The 22,115-nt window shown below is 46.4% G+C and overlaps 1 protein-coding gene across 1 annotated transcript; it reads right to left on the bottom strand.

Moving 5' to 3' along the window:
* Positions 1-1,521: 1,521 nt before the first annotated feature.
* Positions 1,522-22,074, bottom strand: LMAN2 (lectin, mannose binding 2). The gene is made up of 8 exons (XM_082453599.1): positions 21,684-22,074; positions 21,397-21,515; positions 7,685-7,802; positions 6,789-6,868; positions 6,484-6,645; positions 6,280-6,394; positions 3,472-3,591; positions 1,522-2,209 (listed from the first exon to the last, which is right to left on the bottom strand). Exons 1-8 carry the CDS (start codon positions 21,901-21,903, stop codon positions 2,049-2,051), a joined length of 1,095 nt encoding a protein of 364 aa, XP_082309725.1. The 5' UTR covers positions 21,904-22,074; the 3' UTR covers positions 1,522-2,048.
* Positions 22,075-22,115: the final 41 nt, after the last annotated feature.

Below are 22,115 nucleotides of genomic sequence, written 5' to 3'. Positions count from 1 at the left end.
CATAAATAAATTAATTAATTTAAAAAAAAAAAAAAAAAAGATGGAGGGTCAGTTGCTTCTGTGTCCTGGCGCTGTGTCGATGCAGAGCCCGTGTGGTTCTTCAGCCAAGACGCTTAAGAAAACCCAGACCCAAGACCAGCCGATGGAGGAGGAGGTTGAGACGTTTGCCTTTCAGGCAGAAATTGCCCAGTTGATGTTACTGAGCATCAATACTTTCTACTCGAATAGAGAGCTTTCTGAGAGAGCTTATTTCAAATTCATCAGATGCTCTGGACAAAATCATGATATGAAAGCTTGACAGATCCCCAGTAAACTAGACTCTGGGAAACAGCTGCACATTAATCTCATTCCAGACAAGTAAGATCGAACCCTCACTATTGTGGGTACCAAAATAGGGATGACCAAGGATGATTTGATCAATACCCTTGGTGCTATCACCAAGTCTGGGACCAAAGCATTCATGGAGGCCTTGCAGGCTGGTGCAGATCTCTCTGTGACTGACCAGTTTGGTGTCAAGTTTTATTCTGCCTATTTGGTTGCTGAAAGTGGTCGTTATCTCCAAACACATTGAGCAGTATGCCTAGAGCCTTCTGTAGAAGGATCATCCGGTTAGGACTGACACAGGCAAACCTATGGGTTGTAGAAGAAAGGTTATTCTGTATCTGAAAGAAGACCAAACCGAGTCCTTGGAGAAAAGAAGAAGAAAGGAGATCGTGAAGAAACACTCTCAGGGACTTCCCTGGTGGTCCAGTGGTTAAGACTCCACACATCCACTGTAGGGTGCGCAGGTTCGATCCCTGGTCAGGGAACTAAGATCCTACATGCCTACATGCCTCGGGGCACAGCCAAAAAAAAAAAAGAAACTCTCAATTTATTGGCCATCCCATGACTCTTTTTGTGGAGAAGGAACATGATCAAGAAGTCAGTGACGGCTGAAATGTTGTTTAACTGTGAGTGGGAAGACGCTGGACTGGATGGAGGCCCTGTCCCACGGCGGGCAGGGGTCAGGGGAGGACCAGACGCAGCAGCCAGCTGCGCCGGGGACACAGCCTCAGAGGCTGCCACACATGGCACTGTCCACTGTGGGCGTTCCTCACTCCCTGAGCCGCCTCTGGCCCTTCAGGGCACCAGTGGGAACACCGCTGCTGACCCCAACCTGCCCTCCCGCCCCCACAAGCCCTTCCAGATCATCCAGAGCCCCTAGAGTTCCCTTGGGTGGAGGTCACACCCACCACACGGGAACCACATCTGCACCTCACTGGGTCCTTTCACACAGAGGCCCAGGGAACGTGGAGATGGCGCAGGCCCCGCCCCCATGACGCCACCAGCTGTGTGACACTGGGCACATTTTGCTTGACCTGCAAGAGCTGTGATTCCCTACCTGGGAAATGGGGACCACAGCACCTGCCTCCTGGGGCTGTGCCGCAGGCCTGAGGGGACGAGGCTAGGAGCTATAAAGCGTGGCCAGCTGGAAGTCATTTGAAGAAAAGAAAAGCAAGTCTCTTAGGACAGCCACACAGCTGAGGTTGGTTATTTCACTTTATTTAGCAAACCGTCACACTCTGGGCCCCACCAAACGGCTCCTCCAGCCTCCCCCGAGGGTCTGCCTTGGAAAGAAGCTCAGAGGGTGAACAGGAAGGCCCAGGCCCCCCAGCTGGCCTCCTCTTCTGTCACACACACCACACAGCACAGAACAAGATCACTGGTCATGTCCTCAGGTGCCCACCCCAGTGTGGTCTGGGGGCCTCCAGTGTTCAACAGCCACCTCCGGGCGTCTTGGCCCAGCACCAGGCACAGACCCCCTGCTCCTGAGAGGCTAGCATAGGGCAAGGGCCTCTGCCCCCAGCTGTGGGGATGTCAAACCCTTTTTCCCCAGCCCTGAAGCCTGTCCCCACTGGGCAAGAAGCAAAATGTACGAAAATACTTCTTTAATTATTTCTTTGAAATGGTTAAGAAATAAGATCATCTTATTTTTCTTTTATAATCCTAGTTAAAAAAAAAAGTTCACATTAGCGCCAGGGCCCTTCCCCAAGCCGAGTGCCCGTTGCTCAGTAGAAACGCTTGTTCCGCTCCTGCCGCTTCTGAAACACCACGGCCCCCACCACGGCACACACGATGATGCCCAGGAGGGCGCAGAGCAGCAGCAGGAACACCCGCCACCCCGTCAGGGGCCCGCTGCGGAAGTTCCCCGTCGGGTCGTCCACGTTGTCTGAGGGAGGAGAGAGGGGGGAATGAGAGGTCGGACGGGCTCCCAGGAGACGGGGGAGCAGGGCGACAGCCCGTTTAGGTCCCCACACCCACCCTAGAGGCGTCAGCTGTGGCCTGCTCACACCGCACCAGTGAGGGGCAGGGGCATGCACAGAGATTGTCCAACCTCACTGGGACCAAGGTTCCCAGGGATCAAGGCTCCCAGGGATCCAGGGTGAGGTGCTTTCTGCTACAAGAAACTGGTGAACACTGGACTCCTGGGGTCTCCTTGACAGCCTGAGGCAGGCCCAGGACCTGCTTTCACAAGCCCACCCCCAGCCCAATGCAGTGGTCTGAGGTCCCCATCTGAAGAAACACAGCCCTGGCCACAGGCTGCCCTCATTTACATCTGGATGCGTTCGGTCGTTGTCTCCTAGGGGGTCTCCCAGGGCCCCGACCCCCAACCCCCATCCTTCTGCTTTGACCCTCTACCCCAATGGGTCCACCCGTCTGAAAACGAGTTAACCCCTGCTTGGCCAACTGCATGGGGTTGCTGGGTGGGCTGGAGCAGATGATGTGTCCGAAAACCCTTGGCAGCAGAAAGCCTTCAACCAAAGGTCACAAAACTGGTCTATGGCAGGATTTGTTTGGCCCCCAAAACATTTAAAAGCAACTTGAATCTTAAAAAAGTGAGATGTCACATAAAATGTTGGGTTCCACTGGTGCTCTATCACCCGCTGGGCCCACATGCACAACTCTGGGGCTCCTGGGATAGATTTTGCCACACACACACACACACACACACACACACACACACACACACACACACACACACACACACACAGGGGCCTCACTTCCCCCACGAGAACCCTTGCTCTGTGAGGACGAAGCGGTGGCTGGCTAGTACTCTGGGAAGAACTCAGGCTTGGGGTTTTGCCAAAACTCAAGTTCACATCTTGCCTTTTTACCTTTCTAGCTGAGGAAGCCTTAGGATCACCTCTCCCAGCAGTCACAGGACCTACTTCCAGGCCATTCACTGAGGCCGCGCACTGAGGTATCAGACTGCCCAATGCACCACACACACCAACAAACAGCCCCTTTGGCTTCACTGGCCGTTATCCCAGCACTGAGTGCAGGAGGATGCAGACACCAGGTGCTCACACACCTGCTAATGAGCACTATTTGCTGATCCAAGGGCCTGGCTGGACCAGGGAAGGGCAGATGGACCCCGGGCACTTGCCCGAGCCGGCCCAGGCCCCACCGGGAGGGGCTGCAAGTGCATACCTTTGGGCGACTTGAGCAAGTTGACGCTGGGCTCGATCTTGGTCCAGTCAATGTTCTCCTCGTCAGGCGTGTGCTCCACCATCAGCTGGAACAGCTTCATGGAGATGATGTCATGATTGTCTGAAGGATGAGAGTTAGCTTCTAAGGGGCCTGGAGCCGCTTCGGCGCACATGGCCCAACGGCCGCCCCCCCCCCGCCACCACCACATAAAGTAGCCAGGTTCCCTGGGGAGAGCCCAGCAGCCCCCAGCAGGCAGCATTCCAGGGGCTGGAACACCTCCAGAACTCAGCAACAGGAAACCTGGAAGGAGGCAGAGCGGACAGGAAAAAGTAGGAGTTTTACAATCAAAATCATTGGGTCTAATCCTGGCTCTGCTGTCCTCTTTGAGGCTCAGTTTCCTCATTTGTAAATGCAGGTGGTAATCTCCATCTTGCATGATTATCAAGGCATATAAATGAGAAAGTACAGACAAGGCACAGGCGTATTGCTTGCAGATAGTATGTCTTTGAAAACAGAACCAGATAAGGACCCACACATTGTTCTATGACTGGTTGAGAAGCCTGATCCTCCCAAGGGCAGGCAGCCCCCCAACGTTCCTGTCACAGAGACCCAAATACAGGATGCAGACAAACGACTTGGCAGCCAGCTGAAAGCTCGGCCAGACACACAGTCAAGCGACTGTACCTGAGGAGACTTGAGAAAGGCCTGGGTCCAACTAGTATGGGCAGGAGAGAACCTCTAAATGACACTGACAATAACTGACCACCCCATTTTTGAGATGGGGAGGGTGAGGCTCAGAACCAAGACAAGGGTCCCGGTCAGCCTGACTCCAGCTATCAGCTCAGCTAACTGACTAGAATCTGAGGAAAGGTCCAGAAAAGGGAGAGCCTAAAGAGCAAGGACCTCCGCGGCTGGATTGGGCAGAGCCCAGCCATACCTGACACCAGTACGTGCAGCCCCTGGAAGCCCAGGGACAAGCACGGACTCTGGAGTCAGGCAGCAGGTCCCATCTGAGCTCTGCCGTTCCCTGGGTGCATGAACTTGACAAGATCCCTTCAACTCCCAAATGCCCGATGGTCCCAGTTGTATAAAAGGGGAAAGAGACCCCTTATCTAAGAAGACACCACGTGCCTTTACACATGCGATGCCTGATGGGAGGCTGGTGTGCACAACCCTCCAACTAATGGTCAGACACTACTGTGTGCATGGCTCCCTCCATTGCCCTTCCCGAGGCCTCTCTAAACAGCCGTAGAGAATATCCCCCTGCCACAGATCTGGCTCTGTTCCCAGAACCTTCTCATGACACCTGCTGAAACACTGTCAGATGGAATTCCAAGTAACCCGGAGGAGGGCTGTAGTGAATCCACAGATGGAACAAGACGGGCCATGAGCTGGTAATTACTGAAGCTGGTTAACAGCAACAAGGGGCTTATTAGAACACCTCCCCTCTTATGGGTATACAATCGGAATTTCCACATTAAAAGCTTTAAAACAAACCCCCCCCCAAAATAGACACTGGGACAGGTGGACCCAGACATCCGCATGGTGAGGGGCAGGCTCCTGAACGGTGCTGGCTCACAGGCCCTGGAAACAGCTATCCTGACAATAAACAAGCCTCTGACTGGTTCTCCACACTGCTTCCTAGCTCTGGTAGGCAGGAGCCAGCCCCAGGCTTGGTGCCTCCCAAGGGCCCTGAGAAGGGACTAAGGACCAAGGCCAAAGGCCACCATCAAGTGCCACCCAGGCCTGGTGGCCCCAAGAGGCCTGTGCAGGCAGGCAGCAACCCAATGCTTGTAGCACTCACCATAGGCCAAACAAGACAGAGCCCTGACTCTGTGAAGCTTACAATTCAGTGAGGGGGACACAGATAATGAAATAAATTACATGGCAAATTCCAGGATGGTTAAGTGCTATGAAGAAAAATAAAGCTAGGAAAGGTGATGGGAAGTGTGCAGGGGACTGGGATGTGTGTATGCGACTTTAAATGAGGGAATCAGGGACAGTCCCACTGAGGAAGTGACATCTGGGCGAGACCTGGAGAAGCCAAGGGAGAGATGCAAGCACAAAGGCCCAAGGCAGGAGGGCAGGGGTGGGTCTGAAGAGCGGCTAGGGGCAGTGTCACCAGGGAGCAGGGAGGATGAGCCAAGGGAAGGGGGTGGGAAGGCGGCACACAGGCCTGACAGATCACCGCTGGAAGGGAGGTGGGAGGAGCAGCTCTGCTGCTGTGTTGGGAGAAACTGTTGGGGCTGGCGTGGGAGGAGGGACCCTCGGGAGGCTCCTGTGGTTGTCCGAGAGAGGGAGGATGGTGGCCCGGACCTGCCGGCAGTAAAGGAAGGGAGAAAAGTGGTCTGAGGCAGGGAGAAGACAAAGCCAGCAGGACCAGCCAATGGATGGGAGGCGGCGTATGAGAGAAAAAGCGGAGACCAGAATGATACCAAGGTGTTTTGACCCGAGCAACTGCAAGAACAGAGGTTCGTTTCTATCTCTGGCTGTGGGTGTGTGAAGGCTGAGAGGCCTGCTTGGCACCAGGCGGAGATGCTGAGCAGGACGCTGGTGACACAGGTCTGGAGATAGAAATCTGGGGGTCCACTGCATCCAGATTCAAAGTCCCCCAGCCCCTAGAGGACAGAGAGAGATGGCGGCTGAGGGACTGCTCATGGATATGGGAAGACGAGGAAGAAAACCAGGCAAGCGTGGAATCAAATGAAGGAAGATCAAGGAGGAAAGGGACTGGCTGTGTCACAAGCTCCCAAAAGACCAGGGAAGGTCAGACTGAGACTTGACGCCTCGCTCAGCCCACACACTCACCAGACAGGTCGCCGGTGCCGGCCGAGGCTCCGAAGTAGTAGCCAGTGGGCAGGCGCACGCCCGTGATGTCAATGCAGTTCTTCCACTCGTTCTTGTCCTCCAGGTCAGTCATCACCTGCAGCCGACCAGCAGGTCAAGGGTAGCCTGGGGCCGGCCTGCCCACCTTCCCGAGCCCCCCCAGAGCCGCCCCTCCCGCCCACTCACCGTCAGGCGACCCCGGGAGTAGCGCACGGCCAGGAAGGTGTCGTGATCGCGGTTGCGGAAGTCAGCCGTGCAGCCTGCCAGCTCGGTCCAGCGGCCATCCTTGCTGTGGTCGTAGGACAGGGAGCCGTTGTTCACCATCACGGAGATGTACGGGAACACACGCTGAAACAAGACGCAGGTTACTCTGAGGCCAGCCCAGCCCGTGGGAGGCCTCAGGGCACCCACCACCCTGATCCCTGGAGGCTCCTCTCATGCAGGGACCAGGGAGAAGTCCCGTCCTGCTCTGCAGGAGAGCAGGGGCCTACCTCTGTGGTCTCATCATTGGGATACGTGTCCAGGAAGATGGCTAAGCCATGGAAGTTGTCTTTGCTTCCAAACACAGGCCCTGGAATTAGAAGGAGATGCTCCTGTAACGGGAGAAACTGGAGTTGTCCCATGGATACCTGAAGGACAAAGTAATGCCAGCATGGGTGGGTTAATCTGTGGTCATTCTCCCAGGAAAGAGAAGGGATCTCTAAGTGGGGGTCGGGTGGGGGACTGGAGGGTGGTCTCAGGGGTGTGGCAGAGAGGACTCAAGTTTGAAGCCTGAACTGTGAAGGAACAGCACCTGCCTATGTGCTCTGAGGTGTCAGGTGACAAGGGGATACCCAACCTGTGAAAACCAGGTGGCCATTGCAGTAAGAACCATCCCTTAACCCTTCTGTCCAAGGCCAGACAGCAAACATTTTAGGCTTTGTGGGCCACAGATGGTCACTATCACACAGTCTTCCCTGTTTTTTCCTTTTTAAAATGGTAGAGGGACTTCCCTGGTGGTCCAGTGGGTAAGACTCCGTGCTCCCAATGCAGGGGGCCCAGGTTCGATCCCTGGTTGGGGAACTAGAACCCGCATGCATGCCACAACTAAGAAGCCCACATGCTGCAACTAAAGATCCCACGTGCTGCAACTAAGACCCGGCGCAGCCTAAATAAATAAAATAAAATGGTAGAATGGTAAAACCATTCTTAGCTGGTGTAGAACACCAGGCCACAATGGGGCACAGAGTTGGGCCACAGGGTCATCTTCTAAAAGGACGCTCCCTCCAGTTGCCCCCAGGTCCCAGGTTTCCTCAAAGAGGAGCAGCAGCACCCTAACAAGGGGGTGCAGAGTGGAGGATCCTTGGCCACAGACGCACAGGTCCCACCTGTGCGAGTGCCACCCTACCTGGCACCAGGCGGTCCCGGGTATACCACAAGGCAATGCCGTCACCATGGAGATTCTTCTTCCCTGCGCCATGGACTTTGAAGTGAACGTGCATCTCCCAGTCCTTGAGGAAGCAAGGCTAGAGGGAGAGCAGAGGGCTGCTCAGAGCTCCCCAGGCTTGTCTGCCAGATGGAGGTGACCCGGCACAGACCCTGCACTGAGATGACACTCAGGACAGGGCCAGGCAGCAGGGTCATGAGTGTCACTGACCAACTGACCCCCCAGCGTTCTCAGCAGGGAGGGAGGGGCTGCTGGGCCTCCTAGGTCGGGAGTGGGAGGCCACAGAGTATCCCAAGGCTGCTGAGGCAGCTTTTTAACAGAACGAGGGAGATCCATAAGCACTTACACTTCAAGATCAAGATATTAAAGATACTAAGAGAGGAAAGATAAGTTGCAAAACAGTATCAGCACTATGTGCTCATTTTTGAAAAAGAAAGAAGTTAGGATATGTGTAGAGAAAGAAGGAAATGAAAGAAATATGAACCAACATTAATAAAAGCTAACTCTGGGAGGGGAATGTCTACTTTCTATGTCTGAATCTTCTGTATTGAACATATTACTTCTGTAATTAGAAAAAACTCAAATGAAAAATAAAAACCCTATGTCCCACTGTGGGTGATCTGGCTTGTGCACCACTGATTTACCAGATTCACTGTTCTGGGCCTGGGCACCAGGAGCCCAGGTGAAGAGACCCGGCCCCTGAGAACACAGGGTTAGCAGGCACCTGCACTACAGCCTGACACAGTGTGAAGTCAGCCCTTCAAGTTCTTGACAGTTCATTGGCTCTGGGAGACCCTGCAGATTCTGGAGGGGGCAACTGTGAGGTGATAAGAACCAGGTCTCAAGGACATATGGGCACGGAATCTAAGTCCAAGACCTGATGAGCAGATGGAAGGCCTGGTGAACCAGTCTTGCTTTGGACTGAGACGACAAAAACTGCAAGTGAAAAGTAAGAATGAATGAGAAAGGCTTCCCAGGGACTGCAGCTCAGCTCTGAGTCCTCACAATCCCTGAAATTAGACTAAACAGACTCACCCAAGCCTCACATTTCAGCAAAAAAATCTTGCAAACACAGGGGCGTCCCTGGTGGCGCAGTGGTTAAGAATCCGCCTGCCAATGCAGGGGACACGGGTTTGAGCCCTGGTCCGGGAAGATCCCACATGTCAGGGAGCAACTAAGCCTGTGCGCCACAACTACTGAGCCTGTGCTCTAGAGCCCACAGCCACAACCACTAAGCCTGTGAGCCACAACTACTGAAGCCCACGCGCCTAGAGCCCGTGCTCCGCAACAAGAGAAGCCACCGCAATGAGAAGCCTGCGCACTGCAACAAAGAGTAGCCCCCGCTCGCCGTAACTAAAGAAAGCCCGCACACAGCAACAAAGACCCAACGCTACCAAAAATAAAAATAAATAAATAAATAAATTCATTAAAAAAAAGAAAAAAGCTATCTTTCATTCTTCAGGGAGAAGAAAAGTGATCCGGATCCAGATGTAAAGTCAGAGATTCACGAAGGAATGAAGAACAATGACTAAAGTAGATATGAGACTAAAAATCTAAATAAATATTTGACTGCATAAAACAATAATGCTTTGCGTGATTTAAAACAGAAAGATTAATAACAACGGGGTAAAAAGAGTTAAAGTGTTCTAAAAGCCTTGCATCGTCCTGGAAGGAGTTAGAAGTACGTGTTATCATTAGACTTTGGTAAAACATGATGTGTGCTTTAAACTCCAGAGAAACAAAATACTGGGAAATAAGCACAGAACTTTCAAGCTAATAGAAGAGTAAAAGTGGAATAAAAATTAGCCAACCCCAAAGAAGCCAAGACCCGAGAGGAGAATGAACAGAGGTCAGTACAAACAGAAAGTAAACAGTAAGATGGCAGATTAAACCCAAATAAACGTATCAGTAATTTTACTAAATGTAGATAGACTAAATGCTGGTAAGGGTACACATGATCTCCCTGTATTATTTTCTTTTCTTCTTCTTTTTTTTTTAAATGAAGTACAGTTCACATACAATATTAGTTTCAGGTGCACCACATAGGGATTGATATTTACATACATTACGAATTGATCACCACAATAAGTCTAGTAACTATCTGTCACCATAGAAAGTTATTGTAATATTATTGACCACATTCCCTATGCTGTACATTACATCCCCATGACTTATTTATTTTATAACTGAAAGTCTGTACCTCTTAATCTCTGTATTTTTTCTTACAACTGCATGTGAATCTACAACTATCTCAAAATAAAAAGTTTAATTTTAAAAATAAATAACACATCAAAGACTTAAACTTAAGAACTATAAAACTCTTTAGAAAAAAAACGGGGGAAAATCTTCACAACACCGGATTTAGCAATAATTTCCTAGATATTACACCAAAGCACAGACAACAAAAAAATCAAATTGGACTTCATCAAAATTAAAACCTTTTACACATCAAAGAACATGAAGAGAATGAAAAGACAACCCACAGACTGAGAGAAAATATTTCCAAATCATATATTGATAATGTCCAGAATATACAGAAAACTCCTAAAACTGAACAAAAAACCCAATTCAAAAATGGGCAAACGACTTGGATACACATTTTTTCATAGAATATATACAAATGGCTCATCACATGAAAAGACGCTCAACATCATTAGTCATTAGAGAAATGCAAATCAAAACCACAAGATACCACTCCACACCCATTTGGATGGCTATCATCAAAAAAATGGAAAATAAGTATTGCAAAGATGCGGAGAAACTGGAACCCTGATGCATTGCTGGTGAGAATGTAAAATGGTGTGGTTGCTATGGAAAACAGTTTGGTGGTCCTCAAAAAGTTAAACAAAGAGTTACCATATGACCCAGCAATTCCACTTCCTAGGTATTTACCAAAAAGAAGTGAAAACAGGCACTACAACAGCCACCTATGTCCACCCACGTACGTAGCAGCGCTGTTCACAATAGCCAAAAGGTGGAAACCACCCAGTGTCCACCAACAGATGGATGGATAAACAAAATGTGGTGTGTGCGCACGCACGTGCACACACACACACACACACACAGAGGAATGTTATTTGACCATAAAAAGGAATGAAGTACTAAAATATGCTACAACATGGATGAACCTTGCAGATATTATGCTAAGTGAAATAAGCCAGATATAGACAAATATTCTATGATTCCATTTATGTGAGGTACCTAGAAAAGTCAAATTCAGAAAGAGAAAGCAGAATAGTGGTTACCAGGGGCTGTGGGGAGGCAGGGAGCGGGGAGTTAGTGTTTAATGAGTACAGTTTCAGCTTGGGATGATGAAAAAGTTCTGGAGATAGATGGTGGTGATGGTTGCACAACAAGGTGAATGTACTTAATGCCACTAAACTGTACACTTGAAAGTGGTTAAGGGACTTCCCTGGTGGCGCTGTGGTTAAGAATCCGCCTGCCATTGCAGGGAACACGGGTTCAAGCCCTGGTCCGGGAAGATCCCACATGCTGTGGATCAACTAAGCCCGTGCACCACAACTACTGAGCCTGCGCTCTAGAGCCCATGAGCCACAACTACTGAGGCTGTGTGCCACAAATACTGAAGCCCGTGAGCTATAACTACTGAAGCCTGAGCGCTACAACTACTGAAGCCCGCATGCCTAGAGCCTGCGCACCGCAAAAAGAGAAGCCACGGCAGTGAGAAGCCCGCGCACCACAATGAAGAGTAGCCCCCGCTCACCGCAACTAGAGAAAGCCCGTGCGCAGCAACAAAGGCCCAATGCAGCCAAAAATAAATAAATAAATTTATTTTTTTTAATTATAAAAAGAAAAGTGGTTAAGATAGTAAATTTTATGTCATGTATATTTTACCACAATAAAAATTTTTTTGAGAAATTTTATTTTCTTTTTCATGCAGATACATATTTACAGTAATCAAAGTATTTACATTTTTTACAGTATTTACATTTTTTTAAATATTGAAGATTGATTTACAATGTTAATTTCTGCTGTACAGCAAAGTGACTCAGTTATACAGATACATATACTCTTTTTCATATTATTTTTCATTATGGATTATCATAGGATATTGAATATAATTCCCTGTGCTGTACAGTGGGACCTTGTCGTTTATCCATCCTATATATAATAGTTTGCATCTGCTAATCCCAAACTCCCAATCCTTCCCTCCCCCACCCCCTTGGCAATCACAAGTCTGTTCTCTGTATCAGTGAGCCTGTTTCTGTTTCATAGATATGTTCATTTGTGTCATATTTTAGATTCTACATATAATTGATATATTTGTTTTTCTCTGTCTGACTTACTTCACTTAGTATGATCATCTCTAGGTCCATCCATGTTGCTGCAAATGGCATTACTTCATTCTTTTTTGTAGCTGAGTAATATTCCACTGTATATCCACATCCTTATCCATTCATCTATCGATGGACATTTAGGTTGTTTCCATGTCTTGGCTATTGTAAATAGTACTGCAATGAACACTGGAGTGCATGTATCTTTTCAAATTAGAGTTCTGTCTGGATATATGCCCAGGAGTGGGATTGCTGGATCATATGGAAAATCTGTTTTTAGTTTTTTGAGGAATCTCTATACTGGCTGCACCAATTTACATTCCGACCAACAGTGTAAGAGGGTTCCCTTTTCTCCACACCCTCTCCAGCATTTATTATTTGTAGACTTTTTAATGATGGCCATTCTGACCGGTGTGAGGTGGTACCTCATTGCAGTTTTGATTTGCATTTCTCTAATAATCAGAGACGATGAGTATCTTTTCATGTGCCTACTGGCCATCTGTATGTCTTCTTTGGAGAAATGTCTATTTAGGTTTTCTGCTCATTTTTTGATTGGATTGGTTTTTTTTTTGTTATTGAATTGTATGAGCTGTTTGTATATTTTGGAAATTAAGCTCTTGTTGGTCGCATCATTTGCAAATACTTTCTCCCAGTCCATAGGTTTCTTTTCATTTTGTTTATGGTTTCCTTTGCTGTGCAAAAGCTTATAAGTTTGATCAGGTCCCATTTGTTTATTTTTGCTTTTATTTCTATTGCCTTGAGAGACTGACCTAAGGAAATACTGGTAGGATTTATGTCAGAGAATGTTTTGCCTATGTTCTCTTCTAGGAGTTTTATGGTGTCATGTCTTATATTTAAGTCTTTAAGCCATTTTGAGTTTATTTTTGTACATGGTGTGAGGGTGTGCTCTAACTTCATTGATTTACATGCAGCTGTCCAACTTTCCCAACACCACTTGCTGAAGAGACTATCTTTTCTGCATTGTATATTCTTGCGTCCTTCGTGGTGACCGTTACATTTTAAAAAACTGTCCCAATGCCATTGAGTATTGTACTGAAGACAATCGTTTCAAAAATTAAAGTATTTAAAAGTAAAAAACAATAAAAGGTTAAATGGTAAATTTTATGTTATTGTATTTTACCACAATAAAAATAAACGAATAACCGCCCAAAAGCCTAATTTTATGCTGTTTACAGGAGACAACTCTAAAACATAAAGAAGTGGGAAAAAGAAAAGGATAGAAAAAGATATTGCATGCAAAAACTAAGCAAAAGCAAGCTCGTGCAGCTATGCCAATAACAAAGTTTAGAAGGGGACTCTTCTTAAGAACAAAGGACTCCATTTTTCAGGAAAATTTTGGTCTCAAAATATATAAAGCAGGGGCTTCCCTGGTGGTGCAGTGGTTAAGAATCTGCCTGCCAGAAGTTGAGACACAGATGTAGAGAATGGACATATGGACACCAAGGGGGGAAAACTGCGGTGAGGTGGGGATGGTGGTGTGCTGAATTGGGCGATTGGGATTGACATGTATACACTGATATGTATAAAATTGATGCCTAATAAGAACCTGCAGTATAAAAAAACAAACAAAACAACTAATACTAAACTTTCATTGGGTTATTTGTATGGAAATATGTTAATATAAATGTTTCAGACATTACATGAAATTCCTAAAAATCTTTTATTTGTATTTGTATGGAAATATGTATGGAAATATGTTAATATAAATGTTTCAGACATTACATGAAATTGCTAAAAATCTTATATTTGTATTTGTATGGAAATATGTATGGAAATATGTTAATATAAATGTTTTAGACATTACATGAAATTGCTAAAAATCTTATATTTGTATTTGTATGGAAATATGTATGGAAATATGTTAATATAAATGTTTCAGACATTACATGAAATTGCTAAAAATCTTATATGTTCTGGTATAATGTTATAAGTAATAATCCTAGTTATTACTTTAAAATGTATATCTCAGAAATAAAAAAAAAAAAAAAAAAAAAAAAAGAATCTGCCTGCCAATGCAGGGGACACGGGTTCAAGCCCTGGTCCAGGAAGTTCCCACATGCCGCGGAGCATCTAAGCCCGTGTGCCACAACTACTGAGCCTGCGCTCTAGAGCCCCTGAGCCACAACTACTGAGCTTGCATGCCACAACTACTGAAGCCCGTGCGCCTAGAGCCTGTGCTCTGCAACAAGAGAAGCCACTGCAATGAGAAGTCCCTGTACCACAACGAAGAGTAGCCCCCGCTCACCGCAACTAGAGAAAGCCCGTGCACAGCAACAAAGACCCAACGCAGTCAAAAATAAATAAATAAAATAAATAAATTTTAAAAAATAATAATAATATATAAAGCAGAAACTGACAGACTACAAAGATAAAGACAAATCCATACACAGGCATTTTAATACACTTCTCCTAATAACTGATAAAAACAAGCAAAAATGTCAGAAAGATATAGAGATTTGAACCCAATCAGCAAACATGACCTAAGGACCTAAATGGCACACTTCATTCAAGCAGTAAAGAATCCACATCCTTCACAAGCACACACAGAATGTTTCCCCAAAATCCTGATCATTCGAAGGACCATTTGCAAGTCTCAACAGACCTCCAAGGATTGAAATCATAGAACCTGTTCCCTGACCATGATGAAATTAAACTAGATATTAATAACTTAAAAAATAAAGATAACTAGAAAAGCCCTCATGTATTTGAAAAAACTTAAAAACATATCTCACGTACACAAAAGTCAGCCCAGAAACCAAGATTTCAAATGGGCTCTTCGGTGCCCAGGAGTTTTCTATGCCTGGGAACAATGCACTGAGATAAGACCCCAGCTGGTGGGAGGTGTGCCTCTGAGAAGGGCAATGATGCACTGGAAGGTGGGAAAGGAAAACCTCCCCTCCTGTCCCTGGCATGTTTGCAGGGAGATCAGTTTCAGGAAAGAGTACCCATGGAAGTTGAGGACCTAGAAACCAATACCTCCAAGACTATCCCAGCCTTAGAAAGTCTCCGTGTACTGCAGGTAAGACTGCAGATCATCAGACTGAATACTGTGATACAGACAATATAAAGAAGGATTTTAAGCAGATGAGGTACGGGCTAGAACTGATGTAGAAGTTGATTTTGAGGGCAGAACATGACATGGCCATGGTCCTCCATCCTGGCTGCACAGTTGAGCCACATGGGGAGCTCAGAAATCTTAATGCCCTGGCCCTCCTCCAGGCCAACTAAATCAGAATCAATCATTGGCGGTCACAGACCATTTTACAGTTAGGTAGTTTCTGTGTCTTGGCTTGCCACAAAGTGAAAGGCAGACCTAATCCTTTTTTTTTTTTAATTGGAGTATAGTTGCTTTACAATGTTGTGTTAGTTTCTGCTGTATAGCAAAGTGAATCAGTTATATGTATACATATATCCACTCTTTTTTTGGATTTCCTTCCCATTTAGGTCACCACAGACCACTGAGTAGAGTTCCCTGTGCTATACAGTAGTTCTCATTAGTTATCTATTTTATATTGTCTATAGTAGTGCATATATGTCAACCCCAATCTCCTGTAAGTTTGTTCTCTACATCTGTGACTCTATTTCTGCTTTGCAAATAAGTTCATCTGTACCATTTTTCTAGATTCCACATATAAACGATATTATACGATATTTGTTTTTCTCTTTCTGACCTACTTCACTCTGTATGACAGTCTCTAGGTCTATCCACATCAAGGCAGAGCTAATCTACAGTCAGCTGATACATTGTTAAAATTTTTGATGAAAAATCACTACATGATTTAGGGTTTATAAACCAAAGAAGTTCAAAACATTGAGTGACCCTGCTATAACAAAACTCCCTGCATCTCCATCTACTATTTAAGCAAACACAAGTTCTCAGCATTCACACAGATAAAAACAAAAAACAGAAGTCATGCTAAAGCTTCTCATTCTGACAATGACATCCATCCAAATGGGGGTGGGGAGATGACAGTTGGATGAGATGCATTTCAATAAATGTTTACTTTGTGTAATAATTATTCAAAAATTGTGTAATGTGTAAGGCATTTCTTTTGATCAACTGTATACCAATGATAATTATAATAATCCCAAAGAAAATATTAAAACTTAATTTCAAGGTCCCAACAAGGTTAAAAGCTTAAATTATTACACTTATTTTATTTGCAGAGGAACATGATAGTCTAATCAGTAAAATTTTCAAGCATTAAATATACTGCATTTAGATAAAATTCTGGGGGGCTTCCTTGGTGGCACAGTGGTTGAGAGTCTGCCTGCCAATGCAGGGGACACGGGTTCAAGCCCTGGTCTGGGAAGATCCCACATGCCACGGAGTAACTAGGCCCGTGAGCCACAATTACTGAGCCTGCATGTCTGGAGCCTGTGCTCCGCAACCAGAGAGGCCGTGATAGTGAAAGGCCCACGCATCACGATGAAGAATGGCCCCCACTTGCCGCAACTGGAGAAAGCGCTCGCACGGAAACAAAGACCCAACACAGCCATAAATAAAAAGAAAGAAAGAAAGAAAGAAAGAAAGAAATGAAGTACCTACTCTGCAGGGTTGTTTTAAAAAAAAAAAAAAAAGATAAAATTCTGTGTGGGAAATGAAATGAAAATACAAGTTCAATTTTTTAAAATGATGTACAATTTGGGCTTATTCATAGTCTTTAAAAGAGTGGATCTCAAAAGGGAACCCTCCTGCACTGTAGGTGGGAATGTAAATTGATACAGCCACTATGGAGAACAGTATGGAGGTTCCTTAAAAAACTAAAAATAGAACTACCATTATGACCCAGCAATCCCACTACTGGACATATACCCTGAGAAAACCATAATTCAAAAAGATACATGTACCACAATGTTCACTGCAGCACTATTTACAATAGCCAGGACATGGAAGCAACCTAAGTGTCCATCGACAGAAAAATGGATAAAGATGTGGCACATATATACAATGGAATATTATTCAGCCATAAAAAGGAACGAAATTGAGTTATTTGTAATGAGGTGGATGGACCTAGAGTCTGTCATACAGAGTGAAATAAGTCACAAAGAGAAAAACAAATACCGTATGCTAACACACATATATGGAATCTAAAAAAACAGTACTGATGAACCTAGTGGCAGGGCAGGAATAAAGACACAGACGTAGAGAATGGACTTGAGGACACAGGGCAGGAAGGGGAAGCTGTGAGGAAGTGAGAGAGTAGCACTGACATATATACACTACCAAATGTAAAATGGACGGCTAGTGGAAAGCTGCTGAACAACACAGGGAGACCAGCTCGGTGCTTTGTGACAACCTAGAGGGGTGGGTTAGGGAGGGTGGGAGGGAGGCTCAAGAGGGAGGGGATATGGGGATATATGTATACGTACAGCTGATTCACTTTCTTATACAGCAGCAACTAACAACACTGTAAAGCAATTATACTCCAATAAAGATACAAAAAATAAATAAATAAATAAAAGAGTGGATCTCAAATTGCAATATTTAGATTCCACTGAATAGGAGGCGGGGGAAGAAAGACAGCACAATTATATTCCAGACTGAAAAATCTGATGAAGGCAAGTGCAGAATTCTCTCAGCCTGTGACACTGCCAACCACCAACTACCTCCAACCATAATTAAGTTACTTGTGACTGAACCAATTTCTAGCAGTTCCAGCACTATTTGTACCTCACTTTAAAAAAAAAATTTTTTTTTAATGTTATGCTGAACTCACTTCCTTGAAAAATATAAGGCTACATTGTAATTCTTAAAAGTTATCAGAAAACATGGGGACTTCCCTGGCGGTCCAGTGGCTGGCACATCACGCTTCCACTGCAGAGGGCCCGGGTTCGATCCCCAGTTGGGGAACTAACATCCTGCATGCTGCACAGTGAGGCCAAAAAAAAAAGTTATCTAAAAACACTTGGGACCTAATTAAACTTAAAAGCTTTTGCACAGCAAAGGAAACCATAAACAAAACAAAAAGACAATCCACAGAATGGGAGAAAACATTTGCAAACAAAGCAACCAACAAGGGATTAATCTCCAAAGTATACAAACAGATCAGGCAGCTCAATATCAAAAACAAACAACACAATCAAAAAATGGGCAGAAGATCTAAATAGACAATTCTCTGAAGAAGACAGACAGATGGCCAAGAAGCACATGAAAAGCTGCTCAACATCGCTGATCGTTAGAGAAGTGCACATCAACACTACAATGAGGGGTGGCTGGGCAGGCAGGCAGGCAGGCGGCTAGGTGGGTGGCAGCGGCCTCTGGGCAGTAGAGGGGGCTCTGGGGTGGCACCACAGGCAAGGGTAGAGGGGCAAGTTGGCCGCCACCGCTGCTGGCAGGGGGGCGGGGGGGGGAGGAGAGCCACTTCCAGGTAGGGAGCGGGTGGGAGAAGGAAAGGCGGGAAGCCGCTCGGCTGCGGCACTCTTTAAATTTTTTGGGTGCCGCAGAGGCAACCCCTGCTGATGTTCCTGATCCCCAGGGTGACAACGGCTGCTGCCTAACCTGGAAAGAGGAATGCCAGCTCCTGAGCAGGCCTCATTGGTGGAGGAGAGGCAACCACAGACCCATCAGGAAGCTGCCTCCACTGGCCCAGGCATGGAACCTGAGACCACAGCCACCACTATTCTAGCTTCCATGAAGGAGCAGATAACCCTGCATGTTGAAGAAAGTTGGAAAACAATCATGATTTTTGCTGTGTAATTCCTTGATGGCCTCAGATGACTTCAAAATTTTATCTTTTGGCAAAGAATAGTATTCTGAATGGATGTTTTGTGGGAGAAAGCAAAAGGGGTTCTGGTTTCTTGAGAAAGAAGGAACCTACTTCTGCTCATGGGCTACCTCTTTCGTGAAGCCATGTTCACCCCAGCCTTAAGTCAACAAGTCAACTCTCTCTTGATCTTCTTTAGCACTTTATACCACTGCTCTCTTATATGCTCCTTTGAATGATATAATAAAAAGCTACCTAAGGATAAAAAAAAAAAAACTACAATGAGGTATCACCTCACACCAGTCAGAATGGCCATCATCAGAAAGTCTACAGGGACTTCCCTGGTGGCGCAGTGGTTAAGACTCTGTGCTCCCAATGCAGGGGGCCCGGATTCAATCACTGGTCAGGGGAACTAGATCCCACATGCATGCCGCAACTAAGAGTTCTCATGCCACAACTAAAAGACCCAGCGCAACCAAATAAATAACTATTAAAAAAAAAAGTGTATAAACAATAATTGCTGGAGAGGGTGTGGAGAAAAGGGAACTCTCCTACACTGTTGGTGGGAATGTAAACTGGTACAACCACTATGGAGAACAGTATGGAGGTTCCTTAAAAAACTAAAAATAGAACTACCATATGATCCAGCAATCCCACTACTGGGCATATACCCAGACAAAACTCTAATTTGAAAAGATACATGCACCCCAATGTTCACTGAAGCACTGTTTAAAATAGCGAAGACATGGAAGCAATCTAGATGTCCACTGACATGGATAAAGAAAATGTGATACATATATACAATGGAATATTACTCAGCCATAAAAAAGAATGAAATAATGCCATTTGCAGCAACATGGATAGACCTAGAGATTATCATACTAAGTGAAGTAAGTCAGACAGAGAAAGACAAACATCATATGATATCACTTCTATGTGAAATGTAAAAAAAAAAAAAAAAGATACAAATGAACTTATTTACAAAACAGAAACAGACTCATAGACTTTGAAAACAAACTTATGGTTACCAAAGGGGAAACATGGGGGAGGGATAAATTAGGAGTTTGGGATTAACAAATACACACTACTGTATAGAAAATAAACAACAAGGACCTACTGTATAGCACAGGGGACTCTACTCAATATTCTGTAATAACCTATATGGGAAAAGAATCTGAAAAAAGAATGGATATATGTATATGTATAAATGAATCACTTTGCTGTACACCTAAAACACAACATTGTAAATCAACTATACTCTAATATAAAATAAAATTTTTAAAAAAATTTATATGACAGAATAATGTGACAGAATGTGACTCCGGGGGAAATAAAGTAGTTAATGAAGTACTCTCTGAGTGGGTGGCACTCGAGCTGAGACTTAACAGATGAGAAGAAACCAAGCAAGCATGAAGAGCCTGGAGACAGTGTCCCAGACAGAGGGAATGAGTGCAAAGGTCCTGAGGCAAGAAGGCAGCCAGAGAGGCTGGAACAAAATTAACAGAGCGAATGACTGGAAATGCCAGGCACTAGGGGCCAGACTGCACAGACATAATGCATGTTTATCCCTTCACAAGAGACCCCAGGCTCTAAGGATCAGAGTGAAAGCTGAACAAAGTATCCCCAGATGCCCCTAGCTGGAAGGAGAGGTGGAGCTGAGGTAACAGGCAGATGAGGCAACGCAAGGACAGTGTGGGCTCTCAGAACTAAATGGGGACGTCATCCAGAAGGGACCAAAGAGCAGGGTGACAAAGAAAACTAGGACACTAGCCAACAGCTTAGGCCATGGGAACAGTAGGGATCAGGCAGGCTGAGGAAGGAGTACATTCTGCCCCCAATTATTCCCCTTTCACCTCTTTCCTGACCTTCCTTGGTGTGGAGTCTGTGCAGCAGCTGATCTTGGCCACTGCTTATATATGACACACCAATGTCACCTGAGGCTCCCTAACCTCTGCAGCAAAGGTCACAGAAACTAAACTGCCCATGAGTCCACTGATGACTAGACCCTCAGTCAAGCACTGAGGAAGGGGACTGAGTCTGCAAGTATTTCTAAGGGGTTCCTCCACTGTCCAGGCTGGGTCAAGTGTAGCAAATGAATTGCCGGGCTTGGAGATGAGACAGATCAGAGTTTAAACGTTGTTTATGCCATTCGCTGTCTGTTAGCTCTGCAAAAACTCAGGATAGCCATCTACATCAGTCTGTTTGAGAATTAAGTGCAATAAGGCACGTTAAAGTCAGTGCCTAACACACAAAAAATACCCAATGAAGACCCCACTCGTTCCATTTATCCCACTAATGAGAGGGTTCAGTTCAGGCAGACGACAGCCCCACTACTTACTGGCTATGTGATTTTGGGGAAGGCACTTTCAACTCTGAGTCTTAGCTTCTTAGTCAGTGAAACAGAGATAACATCAGTTACTTCACATGGCTTTTGAAGGAATGAAGTAAGAAGAGTGTACGAAATGTCAAGCACAGCTCCTGACGACACATGGTTACTTCAATTGTCATTACCTGTTATTACTGGCGGGTGTGACCAAGATAGGGAAGGGGGCGGAGGAGGGAATGGCGGCCTTCAAACTAAGCTCAGGCCTAGGCTGCTGACTGCAGTGGCTTACTTAATAATCTGCCTAGCCTCTTGGGAACCACTCACCAGGTGGTTCCAGATAGAGCCCTCTTTGCTGCGCTCGTCAGGGGTCAGACGCACGTACTGGCTCGTGAGCATTGTGCTGCCTTGAAAGTCCCAAAGGAGCGTGGAGCTGGAACCGACCCCTGTGGGCAGAGACACGGGCAGACAGGTGCGTAAAAGACCAGGCCAGGACTCGCTTTGCCAGAGGCAGGGAACCCACAGAACTGCTCTGACCAGAAGAAAGGGCACCCCTTCCCCAACCCCATCCAGCCTCGCCCTCACCCTGAACTCATTCCCGCCCCAGGCCTCACCGTGGTAGGGCTTGATAAGCGAATGCTCCCGTTTGAGGTGTTCACTGTTGCCGTCAGTTATGTCGGCAGCCACCGGCCCCAGAAACAGGAGAAAAAGTAGAAGTGTAGCGGGGCCAGGGCCGGGGCCGGGAAGCCCAGGCCTCCCCGGGCATCGCCGGCCCCAGCCCCAGCGCCAAACCCAGCCTGCCGCCGCCGCCGCCGCCGCCGTCGCCGTCGCCATTCTCCGTTCCTCTCGACCACTTCCGTCTTAGGACTTCCGCCTTCCGGGTGTTCCATCTAATAGCCTCCGGCCGGAAGCCCTCCAACCCTAGTGTCACCTGGGAACTGCCAGCAAAAGCAAAGCCTCGCTGCCGTGGAGACGGCGGCTGTATTTGCTGAGCAGCCTCCCATCCTGGTCAAGTGCCTCGGCGGCTGCGAGGCACCTGTCAGCCA

Source organism: Balaenoptera physalus (assembly GCF_965194825.1).
Source record: "Balaenoptera physalus genome assembly, chromosome: 3".
Classification (NCBI taxonomy): domain Eukaryota; kingdom Metazoa; phylum Chordata; class Mammalia; order Artiodactyla; family Balaenopteridae; genus Balaenoptera; species Balaenoptera physalus.
The sequence above is the reverse complement of the archived record's forward strand: the minus strand, read 5'-3'. Positions and strand labels throughout refer to the sequence as shown.